We start from the raw sequence: 23362 nt of genomic DNA, 5'->3' as shown, positions 1-23362 counted from the left end.
GAAGTTCAGGATCTAGTGGCAGAGGGAGGAGCTGAGGCCCAGGCCATGGAGTTTGGAGGTGGGTTTCATAGGAAAAATAGTGAAGATAAGCTGGAAAACCCTCAAAGCTGCCCATTGACTGAAAAGAACCCAGAGGTACCTGGAGTAGGGATACAGAGAAAAGTAACCATTTTGAAGCTAATCCTTCAAATAATAGTGACATCATGGAGCATAGTAAGGTGAAGGTGTTGTGACTGCCATTATGGTATCTTGAAACTGCCCTACATTATTCTGATGTGGTGGCTCAACACAATTTGTACATCAATGAAATAGGACATTTAAAAATTCATAAATACCATTGGCTGCAGTTATGCAGGCTGAGGTTATATTGGTACTATTCATGAGGCCCTGTACTTTATGAAAACCAGCTGCCTATCAGAAGTACCCTCAATGCCCTTTCAAATTGTAGCCTATTATTCATGGGGAAAAGTCAACAAAAGTGGTGTCTCTGGCAAGCTTGATATGGTTGTGGACTGACTGATCTGACAGGTTGAGAAGGACGAGGCAGAAAAGTTTAACTTTGTCACAGTCATGTCGGATATCATTAGCAGCAGGGAAATGGCCACAAGCAGCTGAACAAAACAATTTAGTAGCTATTAATGCAGCTGTTTGGTCAGCAAGCTGAAAACAGCAGGCAAAATCCAGGGCCTTCAATTTCATCCTACTTTTACCCACAGAGTACAAGAAACATAATACCAATCTGTTGCTAGTAAGTGACTTTACCACTTTTGTGCTGAAAAATTGCGGCGCTTGAGTTCCTGCATTCCATTTGGCAGCTACCACCTTTGAAACCCTGTACTGTTTTAGATCTGAGGCCTCTTTCCCCTCACCCCCAATACAATGGCCTTGCTATTATGAATTTTCTGTTTTTAGATTTACATGTGCTTATAAGGGGTGTGACACTGCTCCTCTCAACACATAGCTGCCACCTTGCACCTACCTCCTCTGACTCCTTAATCCCAAGCAGGAGATGCTTGCCAATTCTCAGCTTTACCATTCTTTCCGACAGATCACCACTGCAATGAGAGGCATAGGAGTGGGAGGAAGGTGCTGATTAGTATGATGAAGACCCAGTCACATGCTGTTACAGTTACCATCTCTCAGGCTGCTAGCACATGCCAAGCCTCAGCCATCCCTGCCATTTCTCTACACACTGGTGATGTGGAAAACTTAACACCCACCCCAACTGTCAAGGTACAAGCTAAAATGAGATGAGGGTGACCCTGATTCCATGAACAGTTGTAATGCATGAGCAGCTAACCATCTCTGGGTACTCAACAGTGCCTAGAAGAACCATGAGAAGAGGACCCCAGAGAGAATTAATCCTGAGAATCTCTGACTGTGGCTAGAGTGTGAGAGATCCAAACGTCTGCACTTAAAATAATTCCCTACCTTCACAAATCTGGATTCAGAAACCCAAGCCTCTTCTATTTCAGGATCTCTTCAATTCCTGATCTTGACAGCAGTTCCATTTCATTGAACTGTGCGCAACTCATCCTGATTGAACAGTAGTACAAAGCCAGGTTGTAACATTTTCAAATGATGCCAGTGGTGGTGACCAGGCAGAGAGGGGGAAAACGCCAGTGGAAACTCCAAGAAAGCCACTTACGGTGGAAGTTTAGCAGAATTACACAGAGTATGCAACACAGAAATAGGCTGTTTGGCCCAACCAGGCCATGCTGATACAGCCCACAAGTTATCTCTCATTCTGTGTCCCTCAACCTTTCAGCATATTGTTTTATACTCTTTCCTCTCCCATAAATGACAAGTTTCCTTTTCAACGCTTCTGTGTAACCTTTTTAATATTTCTCAATACTGTAATCTCTCAATCCTGATACTGGCCCCCACTGTGGCTGGAGGGGTGGGGGATGCTGGGGGTTGGGCCTTCAATAGGGGAGCCCTTCTACAGGATGACCTATGGTTGCTCCAACACCTAGACCGGCAGGGAAGGCCTCTAGGCCTGTCTGGAATCCTAACCCATCTGCACCGGGTGCCAGCCTCCCGAAACATAACATGGACCCCCACTGGTGCAGGAACCTGGAAGCTGCCTGGAAAATTCCTATTGGCCTCAAATAAGTTCTTAATGAGCCTGGTCAAATACCCAATGTGTGCGGGCAGGCAATCCTGTCAATCCCAATCCTGCCTTTGCAAGAATGACCCAGAGGTAGGATTAGCTAGGGAACTGGCAGTGGGGTTAATGTGTCACCTTCAATCCTGGCTGTGATTGGAAATCCAACCTATTGACTCTGAGGAACCTGACTCCCTTTAGGAATTTGATTGATCATGTGCTCCATTGTATCGGAATCTGATAGATTCCACATATCTGAAGCCTACAGGATATAATCCACTTGTGTGGTACTTTCCAATGCAATGTGAAGTTTCTCCTGAATTTGCTGAATTGTTTAATTTTGGATTTTTGTAGGTTCCAGCGGGCTCCCAGTGAAGATCATCACAAATCTTTTTGCCTTCAGATCACCCCCTAAGTGGTGCCTGTACCAGTACCAAGTGACCTTCATGCCTGACATTGAATCAAAACGTTTACGGATGGCATTGCTGTTCAGCCACAGTGATCTATTAGGAAGAATCAGAGCATTTGATGGAGCTATGCTGTTCCTTCCAAATAAACTTCAAAACCAAGTAGGAAGTTTATTTTTAATCCTGTTCAGTAATACCGATCTTGTAACATTGAGGAAATTTTAAGAGTGAAAATGAATGTAGAAAAGCAATATGAAAACCAAATCAGTTTTAGCACCTCTAATTTTGTGCTGGTGTGGTAGATCCCTTGCGACCAACAAGTATTTGAAAATTAATAGACAGGGTACTACACAGCTGATACAAACAATTTAGAAATTGAACCATGTTTTGTTTTGAAAATGAGCTATTTAAAGATTGGTTAGGATTTTAATCGACGCCAGTGAAGCTCACTGTAAGTTACACTAGAAAGACTTGTAGGTGCGTGATTATGTTAGCTCAAGGTTATCAATTTGTTTCAGAATCATGATCAACTGAAAAAAGACATGATATTATTGTTTTCTTGCTATGGTTACCTACTGTCAAAAATATCCATTCATAGGAAAGTCCTACAATCAGTACTTCCTTTTAAAAATTAGCCTGAGTTACTTGAAAAAATAAACAATTTATTTGGGTCACTAGCCATGCCAGTTTAATTTCTGTGCTGATCTGATCAGCACTCACCTGTACTAAAGTAATTTACTTCAATTTACCCTTCAGAAAATTGGCTGGCTACCATTAGTACAAGTATGTGCTGGAGATAGTGTCCACTTTCTACTCAAAGGCAAAGGTGAAAAATTATCATTTGCAGGCGCTTAGCAAAGCTTATTTGAAATAATTTGCAGTTATAGATGTTCCTGACCAAATTTACCATTACAACCAGCATCAAGCTTTATGCTTGTCAGATCTGATGTATCAATTGCCCTTGAGATTTCAATAAAACAGAGTGCAGGAAAAATATATTCTGCTGAAATGAAAGGACAAACTAAATACTATTGAGGCGCTAAGGACGAATAAAGATGTAAGGTACCAATTGAGGGTTAGGAGAAAGATGTATACATTAAGCACATCAACAAGAAAGAAGTGCATGATAAGATAGATTGTGAAGAAATTAAGAGAGAAGACAAAAAATTTGGAAGGCAAAGAAGGACTATGAAACTAAATTACCAAGAAACATGAAAAAGCAAAATATTTTACAGGCACATTAAAAAAGAGAAAACTAGGATGGGAATAGGATCATTAAGAGATAGATAGGATTACACTACAGGTGATGATAGAGAGGTGGCAAAAATATTAAATAATTTATTTCAATTCAGTATTTGTCAGGGAGATGGAACAAGTAGTTATGACACTGAATGATGAGAGCCATGAGATAAGTGCATTTAAAATTGAAAAAGGACATGCATTGAATACACTCAATGAAACTCAAAGAAAAAATCCTCCAACTCCACTCCATGCAGATGGATTCTTTTGATGCATTTTGAAATAATCTAGAATTGAAAAGTAGGAATGTCATGGTAAACCTTTATTAGGTGATACTTGGAGTACTGAGTCCAACTCTGGTTGATATCATGAAAGGGATATAGAGGCACTGAAGAAAATTTCTAAGTATGATTCTAGAAATGCACATGTTTAGATATCAGAAAAATATTGACAGGCTGTGTCTTGTTTCTCTTGATAAAAAAAGAGGGCTGGGGGGTGACCTTTTGGAGGTCTTTAAAACCATGAACGGTTTTGATAGAGGGGATACAGAGAGAATGTTTGCCCCCATGAAGAATAGCATAACTGGAGGCCATCAACATAAGACAGTCACCAAGAAATCCAATAGGAAATTCACAAGAAACCTCTTTATCCAAAGAATGGTGAGAATGTGGAACTCATCAGCACGCAGAGTATTTGAAGCAAATAGCATAGATACATTGAGCAGAAAGGCAGACAATCATAGGAGGAAGAAGAGAATAGAGGCTTATAATGATAGATGGGAGGAGGTTCAAATGGAGTACAAATGCTGGACTGTTTGGGCGAAATGACTCGTTTCTGTGCCATTTATCCTATAGAATCCTCATTAAAGTCTTTCATCCTGACAATATTTCTCCAAAAGCATCAGTGCCATTGCATTCTTCCTGCCCTCTTATTCCTTCAATGCCTTTCATTCTTATTTCATTTTTATGTCTTCTTGCTCACCGATTCTTAATGAAAATTCTCATTCTCATCCTACTACTGCCATTTGCTCTTGTCTTTATCTCGCAAATTCCATGAATCTGCTTCTTCCTACTGGTGTTACTTTACCAGGAGTTCAAAAAACCTGCGTATACATATAAACAAGATTCTACTGCAGTTTAGGTGAAGTAATACCAACAGAGCAGGAACAGGTCTGAGGACTTTCCTAGTCTATGTTTGTTAGGTGTTCTCGGTGGTTCTGAGGAGAAATACTCATCAGTTGTAATTGTGAGACCCCCCCCCCCCAGTACCTTAATTCTCATATCAGTGCTTTCAGTTTGTACCAGTGGTCATCAAATCAATTCTTGTGAGCCTGAAGCTTGAAATTTATACCCATTGCTGAGTAAATACATGGCTTCTTCTTTTGCAAAGACTGGCAGGAAGAGTGGCAAGATGCGACAGGCAAAGGTGAAGTTGGAAATTGAACATTGAAGCATGAATCAGAGTCTTTGATGGTGTAGTTCTTTTTTGATGACTGTTAAAGTGAACATAGTGCTGCATGAGGTGGTTGAAATGAGGATAGCTCTCATTTTCTCATCCCCAGAGATCCGTATTGCAGCATGCTTAGAAAGAACTGGAGGCAGAATTGAGGTTGCAGCTGATCAATGTAGTGCCCACATTATGATGCATAATAGCTGCAGGTGTGCTTTTTTCAGACCACACAGCTCTGCAACTGACTCCTTACTGACCTTGAATCAATGAATATAGCTTACTATTGTAAATATGTTAGAACATGCAGAAATGATTGTACCATATTGAATGATGTGGCAGCAGACGAGCAACCTGTTCTGGGAATTACTAGCTATGGAAATGGACGAAAGTCTGCCTTAGTGCACCACCAGATTCAGGAAGAGAATTGGAATGGGAATGGAATATAGGATGATCTAGCCATAAGGACATTGAATTCCCTGCAATTTTAAATTTCTGACAATGCCATATGAAGTTTATTTATTAGTGTCACAAATAGGTTTACATTAACATTATAATGAAGTTACTGTGAAAATTCCCTAGTCACCACACTCCAGCGCCTGTTCAGGTATGAAGTATGACTTACCATGATTGGAGTGCTTACAAATAACTACCTAGTGTTGTGGTTAGTCAGACCTTCACATATACACACTATTGGATATGGATAGTCTCTTTTACATCAGTATGATTTCTTTTTGACAACAGCCATCCTTAAATCATCTTTACGTTGCATTCCAATCATGGTCAATTTTGTACTGTGTTCTAGCATCTACTGTGGACTAGGTTGTCCAAATTTATTTCATATAGGATTCTTGCAGCGAGTGGATAGAAGACAGGTTTATCCTATCACCTGTACTGAATTCAAACCCAAAACTCAGAGGTGAAAATATTAACCCATTTTGTTTGCATTCAAACCTTGTTGAGCCTATGTTCTGGGCAAAAAAAAAATGTTTGATCAGTTCATGGACATCCAGAAATGTTTCATCCAAGGTCTATTTATCTTAGCATCTGTCCATTGATAATAAAGGCATTTCCAAGGTTTTCTAGTTCCTGCCATTGTGGAAATCATTGGGGATTGCCACAGTGCAATGCTCAAAGAGTTTGGTCTTGCAGCATTTTCTTTTGTCTCGTTTTGTAAGGTCAAGAACGTTGTGGGTGTTCTTTCACAACTTTTAAATATTCTATTAAGCTCATCATATTTTTAGGTTACAAAAGTGACAAGCATGATGAAAGATGGCCAGACAGTGAATATAAAAATTGCTCTTACAAGTGAATTTCCACAGGATTCTCCTATGTGCATCCAGTTCTTCAATATCACAATTAAAAAGTGAGTTGATTCTCAGTGATATGAAATAAATTGTGCAACATTGATTGGAGTAGTCAAATGATATTTGAAAAATCAGTTGTTCACAGGCTCCCAGCAGGTTTTTTTCCTATTGAGGCTTGCTGAACATCTTGGGAATAATGTAGCCCTCACCTCCATGCCCATTTTTCTGGAGCATGGATGTCTTGTGCACTTCAATGCCATTACAATATGCATGACATTGTATACTTTGGAGTATTCTATCCTACCAGTCTATACTTACCAATCTAACTTAAGTACTCATCTGGACCTTCTTTGGATCCTGCTCCTGTCTATTTAAGCTGGCATCATGGAACACATGCTCCCCTTCACCCAAGGCAGGAGACTCATTCTCAAATTTTGGAAATAAATTACATTTGTCAGGGGATCACTTGTATAGCCAGGTTGGGCTGCTGGCTACTGCAAGGGTGCATCAATGACACCTGCCCCAGCTCAAGCTAATTTAATCCTGTCAGGCAGACTGGGGCACTCTGAAGATCCAAATGGGCTGTAAACACTTCCACTCCCACTGAAGACAGAGAAAGTATTCAGTATCCTCTGGGATTGATAACAATTTGCTCATAACTCCCCACCTACAATTTAAAGGCTCAGTCAAATAAGAATCTGAGTACACCAGGCATAAATTCAACCGACACTCTCTCTGTCCAGGATGTTTTGTATTCTCAAGACTTTTTTCATGGAATTATCAAAAGACAAACAGATAATAAGATTCTTCTGGTTCCAAAAGTTTAAAACATTTTGAACTTGTAGTTAATGTATACAAATGAATTCAGTCGTCATTAATGCAAATAAAATTATTTCTCTGCATAACAGGCCAACCTGTTACATAAATAAAAACAGTAAAACCCTTCTGTTTTTAAATAGAGTTCTGAAAATGCTGTCTATGTACCAAATTGGACAGAACTTTTATAATCCGTCAACTCCAGTTCACATTCCACAACATAGGTAGGCCATTTCTTTGATTATAGTCCTAATTTTCTGCAATGTTGATTATATTACCACTTTGTGAACTACAGTGAATTACTGCACCGATATTAGATAACAAACAATTTCTCACTAATTAACAAACCATTTCAGTTATTGACTATTAGAAATGGTCAATAACTGCATTTTTGTAGAGCTTTACCCCTATTGGTTTGCATACTGGTTTTTGAGAAAACTAACTTTATTAACAGGAATGACAATAAAACGGCTGATCATAATGCATCTGTATTAATGCTGCTTTGATGTTAATGAAGCAACAATCATCTATTTAATTGGTATAAATAATAAAGAGAACTGTAACAATGCAGAAAACTAAACTAATTCTCATCACTGAGAACTGAGTTTCATGTCTCCATAGAACTATGAATGACTTCTATGAAAATGTAATTACGTTTTTGTTGTTAATAGCATTTGGGCATATTGAGAACTGACCAGGAATGGTAAATGATCCTGGAGATTGCAAGGACTGGCTTAGGGCTTTTAAAGGACAAATAACATGCTAGGCAGAAGAAATCTCATTTCCTGATTTTCCCCGCCTCTTTGCCAGTGACGTATAGGGTGGGAACCTATTTAAATACTTATAATACATTTCAATATCATCAACATGCCTCCCCGTCATATGATCCCCCCTCACTGAATATTCGTACCATTAGTGAAGTTTAAAATGGCATTGTAAGAATGGGATTCAGTCAAGGTGATCCCGCTGGGGGCAACAAGGTAAGTATAGCACCTGGGGGAAAAGGGACATGCTCAGGCAGTGCCCTGGCACTGCCTCTGGCACAGGCTGGCACAGCCCTGTGGCACAGGTTGCTACTGCCAATCTGGAGCTCCCTTTCAGGAGCCCACCCCTCTCCGGGGTGGGTTTCCCTTCTGTGTGGTGGCAGGTGGGTGTACTTGCCTGTGAAGGGGGCACACTTGCCTGTGAGGTGGTGTTGGCGATGGATGTGAGGGAGGGGTCAATAAATTTGCAAGTGTTGTCAGAAGTTTAAAAAACATACAAAGTGGAATTTTACGAGAATTATTCTAATTGTCCAGCTAGAGTTTCAGATCCATTTTTTGGGTGAGTTTTCACTCCTAAGCTTATGGACTTAAGACATTGAAAATATGGGCAAGACTATTTCTAGCCACTAGAGGCAGTGAGCGGGGCTTAACTCGCCAGACAGTCTGCAGCTCAGATCGGAGCCACAAACTTCACATGCGCAGAAAAACTTAAAAAACAGCAGCTCTCCTGACAGACCCCCCCCCCCCTCCCCCAGCCAGATACAACCTCCCCCTGCATCCATGTCTCCCCCCCCCCCCCACCCATCCTCCCTATGACAGCTCGGAAGACTCCTCGGAGGAAGGCGACGATGGGACCTCTGAGGCCAGCACCAGTTTCGTGTCAGCTTCCACCTTGCAGTTCACCATCCCAGAGAATCTTATATTGGCAGGTCAAGTTAGTGGCGAGGCATCTGGGCCACTCTGTGGTGCACACAATACATCTGCTGATGTACATTGGATGGAGGAGGGAACGTCTGAGGCCTCTAGCACACAGGTGTCTGCTGGAGGCGAGGACTCAGCTGCCCTGAGGTTACATGCTGGGCTTCTGCGATCACTTCTCCCTCAGCTGCTGGAGATGCAGCAACAGGGCCAGGGAATGCAGGAGGGGCTGACGCCAACACTGGACCGACTGCGAGGCTGTTGGGAGGAGTTCCAAAGCTTTCAGGTAGACCAGCTATTGCTGATCTTGCATGGTTCCCAGGCCAACACTGCAAGGCTGGCATTTGTGGTGGAAAGCCTGGGCAGGAAATCCTCACCATGAGTGACAGGGTCCAAGCGATGGCTGAGTCATAGTGGGCCATGGCAGAGGGCCTCAACAAGCTTCTCAAGATTCTATGGCCCCTGCCTGAGAGGCTCGAGAGTTTGCAGAAGACCCAGTCTGTGCTGAGACACAGTGGGCTATGGCAGCAGCCCTTGAGAACATCGCTCACTCACAGAGGGTCATGGCTGAGGAACTGCAGAATGTGGCCCAGTCTTAGAGGGCACTTTCTGCTGCCATTGACAGGTGGCCCCAGACTCAAATGGCCATTGTTGAGGACTTGGCCACCATGGCAAGAATGCAGCTGGTTCTCCAGGACTGGTAGGGCCAGGTGACACTGGAGCTTCTGGAGCTCACTGCAGAAGCACTGCTATCCCATGGAGTGACCAAGGTGTTTAGTGCTCCCTTACCCTAACCCAGATGTAGGCCTAGTGCCAGTGATCACAAGTAGGAGTCATCGGAAACTTGCTAACACTTTGTGCCCAGGCCCACCAGTCTGGTGTTACAATGTTGCAGAAGATTGTAAGGGTGCGGGGGGGGGGGGGGGGGGAGGTAGGGAGAAGGGGGTTAGAACCCACATGTGGCAACATAGGCCCCTAGATACCAAAACGCTTGGTGATCAGGGCCTCCCTTGTCACCCTCGCATGCCTGACCTTTGCTGCTGCCAGCCCTCCACCGTCTGGGTGGTGTTGGTTGTCACCATTGTCATCGTCCTCCTCCTCCTTCTGGGCGGTCCCCTCTCCAGCGACACCCAGCTGGTCGGCCTCCGCCTCTTCCTTGTCCAGAAGGACTCCCCACTGCTGTGTCTGATTGTGCAGGGCGACGATATCAGGGGGCTATATTGGAGGGCCCTGCCAGGGCGGTCCAGGAATGCCCCCCCACCCCGTGCCCTGATGTGCCAAGTATTGTAACAAATAGCACAGGTAGTGCACTGTCTCCTTCCAGAGCCGGAGCCGTCGACGGCACACGATGTCCGGCAGTTGCTCAAAGGACATTCACATCCGGAACGACCGGCGTCTCTGCTCCCTCCTTCTCATGCCCCATCTTGGGGCGATTGGTGGCCATGTCCTGCCTCCAGCGGCCGTCTCCTTCTCCACCTGCGGGTGGTATGGCCCGGGCCTCCTGTGCTCACAATTCATCCTCCTGCTCCTCCTCCTCAGCTCCAGCAGCAACCAAAAGAACAGTAAGATCAATGGGTTGCACTGCATAAACCATTGTCAATCTGGAAAGGGGGCGTGGGGATTGGGGCAAGGGGAGGGAGAGATGAAAAAGTTAGAGACCTCTGCTCGCCCCCAGCCCAGCAACACACACTCCCCCATCCCCCCAAGACAAGCCACACACACTCCCCAATTCCCCCCCCCCCCCCCACAGCCTCCAGAATGGCAAACGCCCCCCCCCGCCCCCCCCTGGCCCCCCCCCCCCCCCCGCTCCCCCCCCCCCACCCGCCCCCCCCCCGCCCGCCCACCCCCACCCCTGCCACTGCCGCCCCCGCCCCCCCGCCTGCCCCCGCCGCCCCCGCCCCCCCGCGCACAATATGATCGTGGATGGCAAGGACCTTGTCATTGAACTGACAGACATTTTGGAGGAAAATACATAGAGAGGTTCTGATTGTTAATTCAAACACTAGTGATCGGGGCAAGTATGATGAATGGAAAGAAGATTGGTGAGGTAATACCTCAGTGGACATGCTGATCAAGAATTTTCAAGAATGGAACAATTGGGTTGCTGCTCATAATGAAGCAATGATGATTACTCAAAGGGCCTTTCGGAAAATGCCATGTGGGGCACAGAGGGTAATACTGGGATTATTCAAGAGGGATTCAAACTGGGATTGGTGACAAGGCAGAACATAAGAAATAGGAGCAGATTGGATCATACCACCTATTGAACCTGCCCTGTGTTTCATTAAGATAATAGCTGAACTTCTACATCAAGATTATCCTGAGACCATTGTCCAACTCAGGTCTAGAAAAACAGCCAAAATGTGAATAGCCACAAAAGAAAATGCATGGAAGAGATTAGGTGAAAAGAGGTGACTGAGAAGACAATGTGAAACAGTATAAAGCTAAGAACTAAATGTTTGTGGTGGGATGAGGTTGACTTATATACAACTTGAAGCATCCAACCTTTTAGCTCCAAAGTCCATATGGAGAGAACTGCATCCAGGAAACATTGAAGTTAGAATATCAGCATTACTGCAAGTTTATTTAGTGGATTATTAGTATTATTATAAATTAGTATTATTATATTTCAGTCCTATAGATTTGAAGACATTTAAATTTTATACATTTTCCAATTTCAGGTTGATTCTATGGCCAGGCTTTTCTGCTTCAATCTTGAGATATGAGACCAAAATCTTATTGTCTGTTGATGTAAGCCATAAGGTTCTACGTAGTGAAACAGTATTAGACTTCATGACTGAACTATACAACAGAACTGGTGACAAGAGTTTTATTGATATCTGTATGAAAGAATTAGTGGGATTCATTGTCCTTACAAGGTAAGCAAAAAAGTTCTTTCAAAAAAACAGAAAAGTGGAACAGTTACAATGTTTAAGTTTATTTATTAGTGTCACAAGTAGGCTTACATTAACACTGCAATGAAGTTACTATGAAAATCCCCTCGTCACTGCACTCTGGCACCTGTTTGGATACACTGAGGGAGAATTTAGCAAGGCCAATGCACCTAACCAGCATGTCTTTCAGACTGTGGGAGGAAACCGGAGCACCCAGAGGAAACCCATGCAGACATAGGGAGAACGTGCAGATTTCGCACATACAGTGACCCAAGCCAGGAATCGAACCCGGGTACCTGGCGCTGTGAGGCAGCAGTGCTTACCACTGTGCCTCCCTTGCAACTGGCATGAAAGTGTTTATCATCCTAATTTGATGTGATAGTAATAATAACAATATAGATTAAAATATTTTTGAAATTACACTGATAAAAAATCGTAACTACAAAGAAGACAATCAAGATCAAACAGAAATTACAATCCTTATTACTCACTCAATAGCTGAAATTGCAACTAATAAGTCCAGCTGAATCGCAGCATTTCTGGTACTACTGTCTTCAATTCATATTTCTCAGTTAAGTTCATCAGTTAGCATAGTTGCCCTAAGTAGTAATAAATTCTGGGTTAGATCTTCTACTTTTCTTGACGTTGATTGTGATTCCATAGATTATACTTGCTGTGTTGTAATTCCTGAAAGAGAAAGCTCAGTAGATATTTCACATATATAAATGCAAGTATAATTCTTCAGTGTTGAACAACTGGTATGGTATTTTTTTGTATATTAGTGTCAATTATTTGTTGTGAAACATGCAGTAATAATGTCACAAGGTCATAAACAAACCTTCACAAATGTGACTGCACATCAAGCTAAGAGGTAAACTGAGAGCAATGCCACTCACCATTTTTAGTGAAAGCATCAGAACAAATTAATGCCCTTCAAAAGTCTGTAATACAACCAATGAATCAAAATATTAGGAATTTGTGGGTATCTTTTTGAATTCTTTCTCACTATTGTTGGTGTTAAGTTGATCTTCTTGTATTGCAGAAATTGGGATGACTGCAGTTGGACTCCATTGTCTTCAGAGCAGAGATTCAACACCATTTCAGTCATATAGATTTGAAGACATTAACGTGTATTGTTACAGAGAATTAATATTAGATTTATATTAATATTAGAAGAGCAAGGTTTCGATCCACTTTAAGAATGCATCCTGATCCTGGCTTTTGACCCCAGACTTGTACTGCAGGGAATGGTCTGGAGGTCTCCTGCAGTATTGCATGGCCATTTTCCTAAGTGCATTCATTTGAAGAAATTAAAAACTGCTATGTTTAAAGATCCTAAGCAGTAATCTGAAAGAATGCTTCTATCTTCCTTACGAGCATTTGATTTCAGGGATGAGCAAGCCTCCTCTCTGTCCAGCATTGCTAAGTATTAATAATGAGAAAGATGATATTTTTCTGGCATTTGTATATTATTATGTGCACATCCATATTTGAACAGACATGCTTGCTATCAGTTCAACGATGATGCCAGTGGAGTGGAGAGCAAGCACAGGAGTTGGCAAAAAAATTACCTGCTGTTCCTTTATTGAATTAGCCGAGAAGCTGGCATAGCTTAAGGGGAAATCTAGACCATCATTTGATTTTTAAAAGGTTTTGAGAGTAATGCACTGTTTCTGTTTCCTAGATACAATAACAAAACTTATCGCATTGATGATATTGACTGGTCTGTGAAACCTACCAATGTATTCAAAAAGGCAGATGGAACTGAAATCACTTACGTTGATTATTATTCACAGGTGGGAAAAATAAACCATAAATAAAATTAGGTACATTTTTTTGACCAGTGAGGTCAATAAACTGGTTAGCACTGGACTTCAAATATACAAGGGATAAAGGGGGAGGTGGCTCGATGGGTGGAGAACTGGCTTGGTCATAGAAGACAGAGGGTGGTAGTGGAAGGGTCTTTTTCCGGCTGGAGGCCTGTGATAGTAGTGTACCGCAGGGCTCTGTATTGGGACCTCTGCTTTTTGTGATTTATATAAATGATCTGGAAGAAGGAGTAACTGGGGTGATCAGTAAGTTTGCGGACGACACAAAACTGGCAGGACTTGCAGATAGTGAGGAACATTGTCAGAGGCTACAGAAGGATATAGATAGGCTGGAAATTTGGGCAAAGAAATGGCAGATGGAGTTCAATCCTGATAAATGCGAAGTGATGCATTTTGGTGGGAATAATGTAGGGAGGAGCTACATGATAAATGGAAGAACCATAAAGGGTGTAGAGACGCAGAGGGACCTGGGTGTGCAAGTCCACAGATCTTTGAAGGTGACGTCACAGGTGGAGAAGGTGGTGAAGAAGGCATATGGCATGCTTGCCTTTATAGGACGGGGCATAGAGTATAAAAGTTGGGGTCTGATGTTGCAGATGTATAGAACGTTGGTTCGGCCGCATTTGGAATACTGCGTCCAGTTCTGGTCGCCACACTACCAGAAGGACGTGGAGGCTTTGGAGAGAGTACAGAGGAGGTTTACCAGGATGTTGCCTGGTATGGAGGGGCTTGGTTATGAGGAGAGATTGGGGAAACTGGGGTTGTTCTCCTTGGAAAGACGGAGGATGAGGGGAGACTTAATAGAGGTGTATAAAATTATGAAAGGCATAGATAGGGTGAACGGTGGGAAGCTTTTCCCCGGGTCGGTGGTGACGTTCACGAGGGGTCATAGGTTCAAGGTGAAGGGGGGGAGGTTTAACACAGATATCAGAAGGACATATTTTACACAGAGGGTCGTGGGGGCCTGGAATGGGTTGCCGGGCAAGGTGGTGGAGGCGGACACACTGGGAACGTTTAAGACTTATCTAGACAGCTATATGAACGGAGTGGGAATGGAGGGATACAAAAGAGTGGTCTAGTTTGGACCAGGGAGCGGCGCGGGCTAATTGTTCTTTGTTTCTCGTTTCAAGGCTTCATTCTATGATCATCTTGCTGGTGCCAGTACAGAGCGAGACTGCGGATAGTTGGGAACCTGTCTCGGGGGCAGGGAATTCATATGGTGTTCGTGGAAGTGGAAATGAATAGGGTTGGGAAGCATTTTCTGATCAGGGCCAGTGTGATCTCCTGGACTCGTTTCGATCGCCTCAGGGGGTCGGAGAGGAATTTCCCAGATTTTTTTTTCCCCATATTGGCCCTGGGGTTTTCACTCTGGGTTTTCGCCTCTCCCTGGAGATCACATGGTCTGGAATGGGGGGGTGGGGGTGAGTTAATAGGTTGTGATGAACAAAGCATCATAGCTGTGAGGGACAGCTCGGGGATAGGATATTAGTATGTAGATAGGCTGGAAAATTGGGCGGGGATCCTGGATTCAGGATTCAATCCTGGATCGGGGAGCGGCGTGGGCTTGGAGGGCCGAAGGGCCTGTTCCTGTGCTGTATTGTTCTTTGTTCTTTGTTCTATAGAGGAATATAATATCAGCACATGAGGAGTACGTATGTAAATTTTGCTGGAAATAGAATTTACCTATATACTTTGTGTTGTTATCAAGAGACATAATGGGCTTGCGTGAAAATGGGATAGTTGCAGATCCGTTTTTTGGGCGAGTTTTTACTCCCAATCTAATGTACTTAGTTCATGAAAAAAATGGGCTAGACTGTTTCTAGCTGCTAGAGGGAGTGGGCGGGACTAGACTTGCCAGCCAGTCTGATCAGGCAGCAGAGGGAGCTATTGTGCATGTGCAGACTTCTGTGGCTGAGAGAGGGAGAGCTGTCAGGCCTCTGCTGCTGGAGTCAGCCTCAACTGAGTTCCCCCACCCCCACAATTGTGGGGACCCACAGCTGAACGCAAGCCCAACACCACCTGAAAATATCGCCCCCGTCCCTTTGCTGCCCAGATTGATTGCGCCCCCCCCCCCCCAACCGATCACAGACAGAGCAGCAGTAGACCCCTCCCCTCTCCATCCACCCTCACTAATGCAGAGCAGCAGAGGATCCCTTTCCCTCCCCATACCGCTGGCAATGCAAAGCGGCAGCAGGCCCCCTTCCCCCCACGCGTGCTCTATGGCAGAGAGGCAGTGGATCCCCATAGGCCACACCCCATCCAGGCCCTGCCCCTTTCAGGCCCCCTCCATAGCCCCCCCCCCCCCAGGCCCTACCCCCTGGCACTGTCCAATGGGCAATGCCAAGGTACACAGTGGGCATTGCCAAGGTGGCAGGCTGGCACTGCCCATGGGGCACCTATTGGGCCTCAATGGCCTCTGGATCTACCAGCGAGGGTAACACAACTGCTCCCCATTCATGGGGAGCAGGTATTTTCCTCATCAGAGAGAACATCTCCTAGCAAGGCCGCAAAGGCAAGTGAACCTGAACGATTGAGCACTGGGCTCGCTAAACACATACAAATAAGCATTATAATAAATTTAAATAAATTATTCAGTCTCTTGCCAGAATTGGGTGAAAGGCTGACAGTGCCAGAAATCCATTGAAGCCTCCAGGGTGATCGGGGCAGGGCCAGGCAGTCCATGGGGCACTGCTCACTGGGTACCCTGGCACTGCCACGGTGGCAGGGTCTGAGTGGGGGTGCTGAGGGGGGTTTGAGGTGGCAGAGCCTGTGGGGTGGAGCATGATAAGGTTTGGAACCTGATGGGGAGAGGCTCCATACACAGCGTACACAGTATACTGGGAGATCGGGGTGCCAGCTGAGTCTCCACCGCCTCCCACTGGCAGGAATCACAAGATGCTACTGTTCTGTAAGACGTGCCGTAAATTTGCATTACGTCCCTCGCTGAATAAACTGGCAAGAAAACCTATCGTTTTCTCATCTGTTCAACACTTAGAATGTTTTTTGAGAAAATTCCGCTCAAAAGCTGAATTCACATAGTTTTCCATGATGGAATTATGTGCATTCTTATTCATAGTTTCCTGCACAGTTTTAGCTATCATAAGGGAGCTAAGCCCAATTAGGGACAAACATAGAATTGTGCTAGGTGGAAAATAAAGGAATGTATCATTTAAATGTGATTGAAGTATGGGGCCAGCAACTATTTGAGCTATTGGAAAGACCAAAAATATTGATGGGGAAAATTGGTAACAATAACCAGGAATAGTAAAGTAGTAAATGAAGTCGAAGAAATACAAAAGCAAAATACTGCAGGTGTTGGAAATTTGAAATAAAACAGAAAATGCTGAAAATACGCACCAAGCCTGGCAGCATTTGTGGCGAAGGAAACAAAGTTAACATTTCAGGAACCTGCTCTAATGAAAGACCTTGGACCTAAAACATTGGGTTGAATTTTATTGCAGGCTTCGGGACCTGATGTTAGCCTAAAGATTGAGTCCTGAGCCCACACTTGCCAGCAACGGCATAATCTTGGTGGTTCCCAATTAAAGACAGTGGGTGGACCTCTGGCACTGCCAGCCCAAACAGAAGGTGGACAACTCTAGAGCCTGAGACTGGGAGAGTTGGATGGTGATGGGGAGTCAGCCCAGTGCAGCTCCCAACTCCATCTCCTTTCCTGTTACATCTGAGCCACTAAAATTAAGCTGTTAAGTCTCTTTCTTTCTCTAGAGATATGGCTGCCAGATGTTTCTAGCACTTTCTGTTTTTATTTGAAGCAAAAGGATATCTAACATAGAGGCATAAAACAGTTTGCAGGCATGATGGTGCAGCCCATATTTAACAACCTTTTAAGAGAGGAGATGTTTTACTCTCAAGAGAGTCATTAGCCTGGAGTTCTCTTCACCAGAGTGGTAGAGGCAAGGACAATGAATACTTATAATGCTGGGTTAGCTAGATTCTTGATTGACAAGGGAATCAAAGGGTATAGGGGATAGACAGAAAAGTAGCCTCGATGCCACAGTCAAATTAGCCATGACCTTACCGAATGGCAGAGCTGGCTCGAGGGGCCGAATAGCCTATTTCCATTCCTTATTCATATGTACATTTACAGGCCACAGTGGAGCTGAAAGTCAGAGCAAAGTTCTGTTCATGTGTGAAATAGATTGACATGCAGCTTAGTGTATCCTTGAGGTCTAAATTCCTCAGTACTCCAAACTTGCCACAGGAATGTTATGGCCTAAAGGCCAATAAATATATCCTCAGAATAAATCTGCACATACAGATCAGTAGTCTCACCACAGCTTGTCTGCCAAGGCTTTACAAAATGTAGGCCTGTAGAGAGGCTGAGACCCGAAGCACGTTTTTTGGGGGGGAAGGGGAGTTGGTGTGGAGTACAGGCAGCATGATTGATGGGAGGGTCAGGACAGGCTGTTTGCAGCGTATAGATCTTTAGTGCAGTCAGGATAAACATTCCTGCTACTCTGACTCAAGAAAATACTTTAAATTTTCCACATTTTGGACCTATTTAAAGTAGTCTTCAGTGTTCCCCTGAAAGGAGTCATCGCTAAGGCACCTGAAGATTAGGAAATACCAGCCATCGCTTGTGCTTCTCAAATTCTGAAAAATTTAGGAGTCTGGGTTGAAATGAGCACAGGAGCTCAATACCAAAATGGGGTTTATGTTCATTTCAGGTGGCCATAAGGCACCTGCATTGACAAATTAGTTTTATGTGCCTGTGTTAGTCCCTTAAGGTGCATGCAACATTGTTAATCTCAGACACTTTGGGTGAACTGTACATAACCTTTTATTCAGATGGACAGTAAATTATGGGACGCAAAGTTGATTTTCTGATGCACATTGAGGGTGGGAAAAGTTCCTCATTTCTGGTGCACATTCAAAGAAAGCTACCTCTCAGATAAAAGTCATTGACTGAACACTTAAAAGTAAAATTTTCAAAATCAGTAGTTATATAAAACAGGCTGAAATTTGCTATCAACCATTTTGTACCACCCCGTCGTAAATTTCACCCATTACATGTTTGTTTTGACACTAAATATGTTTTGTTTGATAGCATCTTTAATTTTTGTCTGTGCAGCAATATGATGCCTCCATCACTGATCTGAATCAGCCAATGTTAGTCAGCCAGTTAAAAAGTAAAAATTATGCCAAAGATGTGGCTCCACGTATAGCTCACCTCATTCCAGAGTTCTGCTTTCTCACAGGTAACAAAACATTTCTTTCCAAAAAACCATTCTTCACATGAACGCTGATTCAGTTACTCAGCATAACTGAATCAGTTATTTGTACAGTAACTTACTTATTACATCTTTGTTAAGTCTGAATCTGCCACTGGTTGTCCAGTTTTAAGCTGATCTATCTACCAGTCTGCTAACTGTCAGTTTTCATAGCTAAAAGGCAGACAACTGCTTACTTATTGTTTTGTAATTATTTGGGAAGTTAGGCACCAGAGATTCTAGCTTTATTTTTGACAGGTGTAGCTGATAATAACAACTTATCTTTATATAGCCACTTGTAATAAAACATCTTGAGGTACTTCACAGGAGCAATATAAAAATGTCACTGAGCCACGAAAGGGAATATTAGATTTGATGACCAAGAACTTGGTTGAGGAGGTTGGTTTCGAGGAGTGAATAAAGGGAGAAAAGTGAGGTAGGGAGGAAGGGAGGATTGGGAAGGAAATCTAGAGCTTAGGGCCAATGCGACAGAAGCCACAACAACAGATGATGGAGAGATTACAATTGAACCAATAAATCAGAATTAGAGGAGCACAGATATCTCAGATGGTTGAGGAGATTATAAGAACATAAGAAATAGGAGCAGGAGTAGGCCATCTGGCCCTTCGAGCCTGCCCCGCCATTCAACAAGATCATGGCTGATCTGAAGTGAATCAGTTCCACTTACCCGCCTGCTCCCCATATCCCCCAATTCCCTTATCGATCAGAAAACTATCTACCCGTGATTTAAACATATTCAATGAGGAGGCCTCCACCACTTCAATGGGCAGAGAATTCCAGAGATTCACTACCCTCTGAGAGAAGAAGTTCCCCCTCAACTCTGTTCTGAACCGGCCCCCCCTTATTTTGAGGCTGTGCCCTCTAGTTCTGGTTTCCCTTCTAAGTGGAAAGAATCTCTCCACCTCTACCCTATCCAGCCCCTTCATTATCTTATATGTCTCTATAAGATCACCCCTCATCCTTCTAAACTCAAACTTATGGAGATAGAGATGGGGTCATGGAGAGATCTAAAAACAAGGATGCGAATTTGTTTGACTAAGGAGTCAGTGCAGGTCAGGAATGTCACAGGGATGACACAAGATGACAGGTGAATTTGATTTGGTTCAAGTTAGGATATAGGCAGCAGAGTCTTCAGTGACCTCAAGTTTACTGAGCGTTTAATGTGAGATACCAACAAGGAGTATGTTGGAATAGTGAGGCCTAGCGATGGAAAAGGCATGAATGAGGATTTCAGCAACAGATTAGTTGAGACAGGGACAAAGTCAACTGGTGCTTTGGATATGGAATAAACTGAGTATTAATGAATAATAGCAATAATTGAGATAGACATACACTAAATTACATAGACACTTGCCAAATTAAAAATATTAGGCACTAACATAATGACAGCATATATGTGAGACACATGTGGAATCATGAACAAAAGATTAGTGGATCTATAGATAGATTCGGCATAACCGTAGGCCCGTATCACACCATCCTCAAAATTCCACTTCTATGTCTTCTGTATTTGCAATTTATCACTGCATTTGCAACCTTACAATGCATTAAATTTAAAATTCTTATCCTTTTGTTTAAATCCTCCCAAGGTCTTCCATATCTCTGGAACCTTCTCAATCTCTGAGTGGATAAGTTCTCAAGTTACCCTGGGTTTGATCCTTACAAAGCCTCAGAGGCACTCTTCCTAGTTAAGGTCTATCATTACTCCTTTCTGTGTCAATGTTAATCAATTCCAGAGGGAATTAATTTTCTGTTTAAAAAATACTGCATTTGGAGTCAGAAAGAACTTACAAGACCTCCACTTCACTCTGAGTTTTGGGATAGAGTTTGTTTCTTTCCACTCAAGCCAATTTGAGGCCCACTCTACCATTCTTCTGTTGGGTGAGTGGCCCTACAAGAATTTTGGAACCATGGTCTTTATTTTCACACTTATTGAATGAAAGGGTCAATAGACTTTTAAAGGGTTCACCAGACTTTTAAACTCGTCTGCAATTTGTTGTATGATTTCTTGGATCAGACGGCTTTAGTATGGATCCTGGGTGTGCCCACCATTTGGAGTGGAGCACCTTCCCCATGATTGATGTCACCAGAATAACCTACAGAGAAGTGAAATTCTAATTGAAGTTCATTTCACTCCTACAAATAGCCATATTGATTCATTTTGCCAAATTTCTTTCTACAGGGCTAAGTAACCAAGCTCGTTCTGATTTTCGTATAATGAAAGATCTGGCTTCAGAAACACAGCTGACACCTCAAAAAAGGCAGCAGCGACATCATGATCTGATAGATAATATTCAGAGGTAAAACATGGTTCATAGGACAAATGTTTAGCTTCATTTTTAAATGTAAGTTTGGAAAAACAGCAGTTAAACAGTATTTTGTGGATTGGTCTGTTGTCATAGATGTTAACATTGAAGAAGATAAGGTATATTGCCCTGGAAATAAAACACTTCAATTTTAGGGATTCAGTGAAAGCAATGGACACGCTCAGATCAGTCTTACCATAGTTACATGTTGTGTAAAACTTTCTCTACTCATCCGCAATAATATCAACAGTCTCAGGCTTACACAAGAGAATCCCAAATGCACTAGCTGCTATTTACTTAGTCTTACAGCAATTAATAAAGTTTTGTGCATTGAAATGTACAATTTCAGCAAGATGACTGAGTGACAACCTTACTTATAATTTTACCAGTTAAACAACTAATTGAGTTTTCACCTGGTGATTCATAGTTCACAAGTGAGCACAAGCACTCTGCTGAAAGGTGATTGACCTGAAATATTGGCCAGTATTCTCCAGCCGTTCATGTCGGCGGAATTCTCTGGTCCCACCGGCAACACACCCCCAACCGTGAGCCTCTTGCTGGTGTGAGGTGACGTCAATGGGAATTCCCATTGGCAGCAGCAGGACCAGAGAATCCTGCCACTAGCAAACATGGCGCTACCTCCCACCGGCGGGAAACATGCGGGTGGGAGGCTAGAGAATCTCACCCATTGACTCTCGTTCACTGTTCATAGATGCTGATCCCTGCTGAGTATTTCCAGCATTTTCTCTTTCTGTTTCTGCTCTTGCACAGTTGTCAGTGGAGCACTCTTTATGGGGAGGGTTCCCTCATGTGCTCCAAGGTCCAGATATGGTCAGACAGTTTTCAGCAGTCAGAGCAGCAATGTAAGCAGCCTGCCTCTACCTCTGCTGGAGCTACCAAGAATGCACCACATTGAAGCAGTAGTTAGAGTAAGAAAAGACAATTGTAATTTAGCAAGAGTATGTAGAAAGCCTATTGAGAAACAAAGAGAATTATAGAATGACGCAGCACAGAAGGGAGACATTCAGCTCATCATTCTTATGTCAGCTTTTGAAAGTATGATCCAGTTAGTCCCACCCTTCTGCCCTACCCCTACCTCCAATGACAATGAACTGGATTTCCCCAGCACCCATCAGACCAGAACAGAGACAAGCAAGTTAAAAATAAAGTCCCATGTCCGTTACTGGCCTTCCCAATGTTTGCGAAGGTGGGGCAGAGCATGGACCTCAGAACCTATCTGCACTAATCATCAGACCAATTACAGGCTTATTAAAAGCCCGTCTCCCACAACTTTTGAATTTTCCTGGAGGTGGCCAGAATTTAGCAGTTGTCTGGGACAAACCAATTGCATGGATGTGAGGATCATGTCTGGGGCAAATCATGAAGGTGGGAATAGTTTAAAAAAGTAAGTACAAAGCCTTTTGAAAATTTAAAGAGCTTAATCCATTAAGTTAAAATTGCAACAATGCAACACAGAATGGGGAAGGAACCAGAGTTAAGAACTCTGTCAGTTCACGGAACCTCATCCTCCTGACATTGTCAGGCATTGTGTGGGTATTGGTGCAGTGGGAAAGGGTGTTTGGATTCCACAGATGGAACTGTGTGTTGCATCCAAATTGAAGAGGAGGAGCAATAGCCTGCACAGCAAGGATAGAGCACCGGGCATCAGGAGGAGAGGGCAAGGGATATGAAGGAAGTGGAAACACTGGGGGGAATTTTACCGTTTTGAGTCTAAGTGCCGAATCCGGGCGTCAAATAGATCTGCGCCTGGAATCCTCTTTCCAGCGCGCCCATACGCGTTTTACCGGCTCCGGCCCGATCCGTGCTGTGGGCGGGTCTCAGCACTGGCGGACCAATTGGAGCTCTGAACTGCGCATGCGCAGTTCGAAAAAAATCTGACAGAGCGCGCCCGGGCGTGAAAGAAAGAAAAAGCAGAAAGCGGAGAGTCTGTTCGGGGGGGGGGGCGGGGGGAGAGAGTTGGGGGGGGGGGGGGGGGGGGAGTGGAGGGGGTGGGACCCAGATTATCCTCTGGTCGGTGGGGGTGGGAGGGGGTGTGACCGATCATCCCCTTGGGGGG

General features: G+C 43.6%; 1 protein-coding gene across 1 annotated transcript in view; it reads left to right on the top strand.

The window, feature by feature from the left end:
- The window catches only part of LOC144500032 (piwi-like protein 4), a 69857-nt gene that overhangs the window by 8416 nt on the left and 38079 nt on the right, over positions 1 to 23362 (top strand). The window contains exons 3-9 of the mRNA XM_078222790.1: positions 2462 to 2676; positions 6444 to 6565; positions 7466 to 7546; positions 11686 to 11883; positions 13583 to 13694; positions 18820 to 18946; positions 21162 to 21279. Of these exons, the coding sequence (XP_078078916.1) occupies positions 2462 to 2676; positions 6444 to 6565; positions 7466 to 7546; positions 11686 to 11883; positions 13583 to 13694; positions 18820 to 18946; positions 21162 to 21279 (973 nt within the window). The remainder of the gene's footprint in view (positions 1 to 2461; positions 2677 to 6443; positions 6566 to 7465; positions 7547 to 11685; positions 11884 to 13582; positions 13695 to 18819; positions 18947 to 21161; positions 21280 to 23362) is intronic.

This window comes from Mustelus asterias, chromosome 10, assembly GCF_964213995.1.
Source record: "Mustelus asterias chromosome 10, sMusAst1.hap1.1, whole genome shotgun sequence".
NCBI lineage: Eukaryota > Metazoa > Chordata > Chondrichthyes > Carcharhiniformes > Triakidae > Mustelus > Mustelus asterias.
The sequence above is the reverse complement of the archived record's forward strand: the minus strand, read 5'-3'. Positions and strand labels throughout refer to the sequence as shown.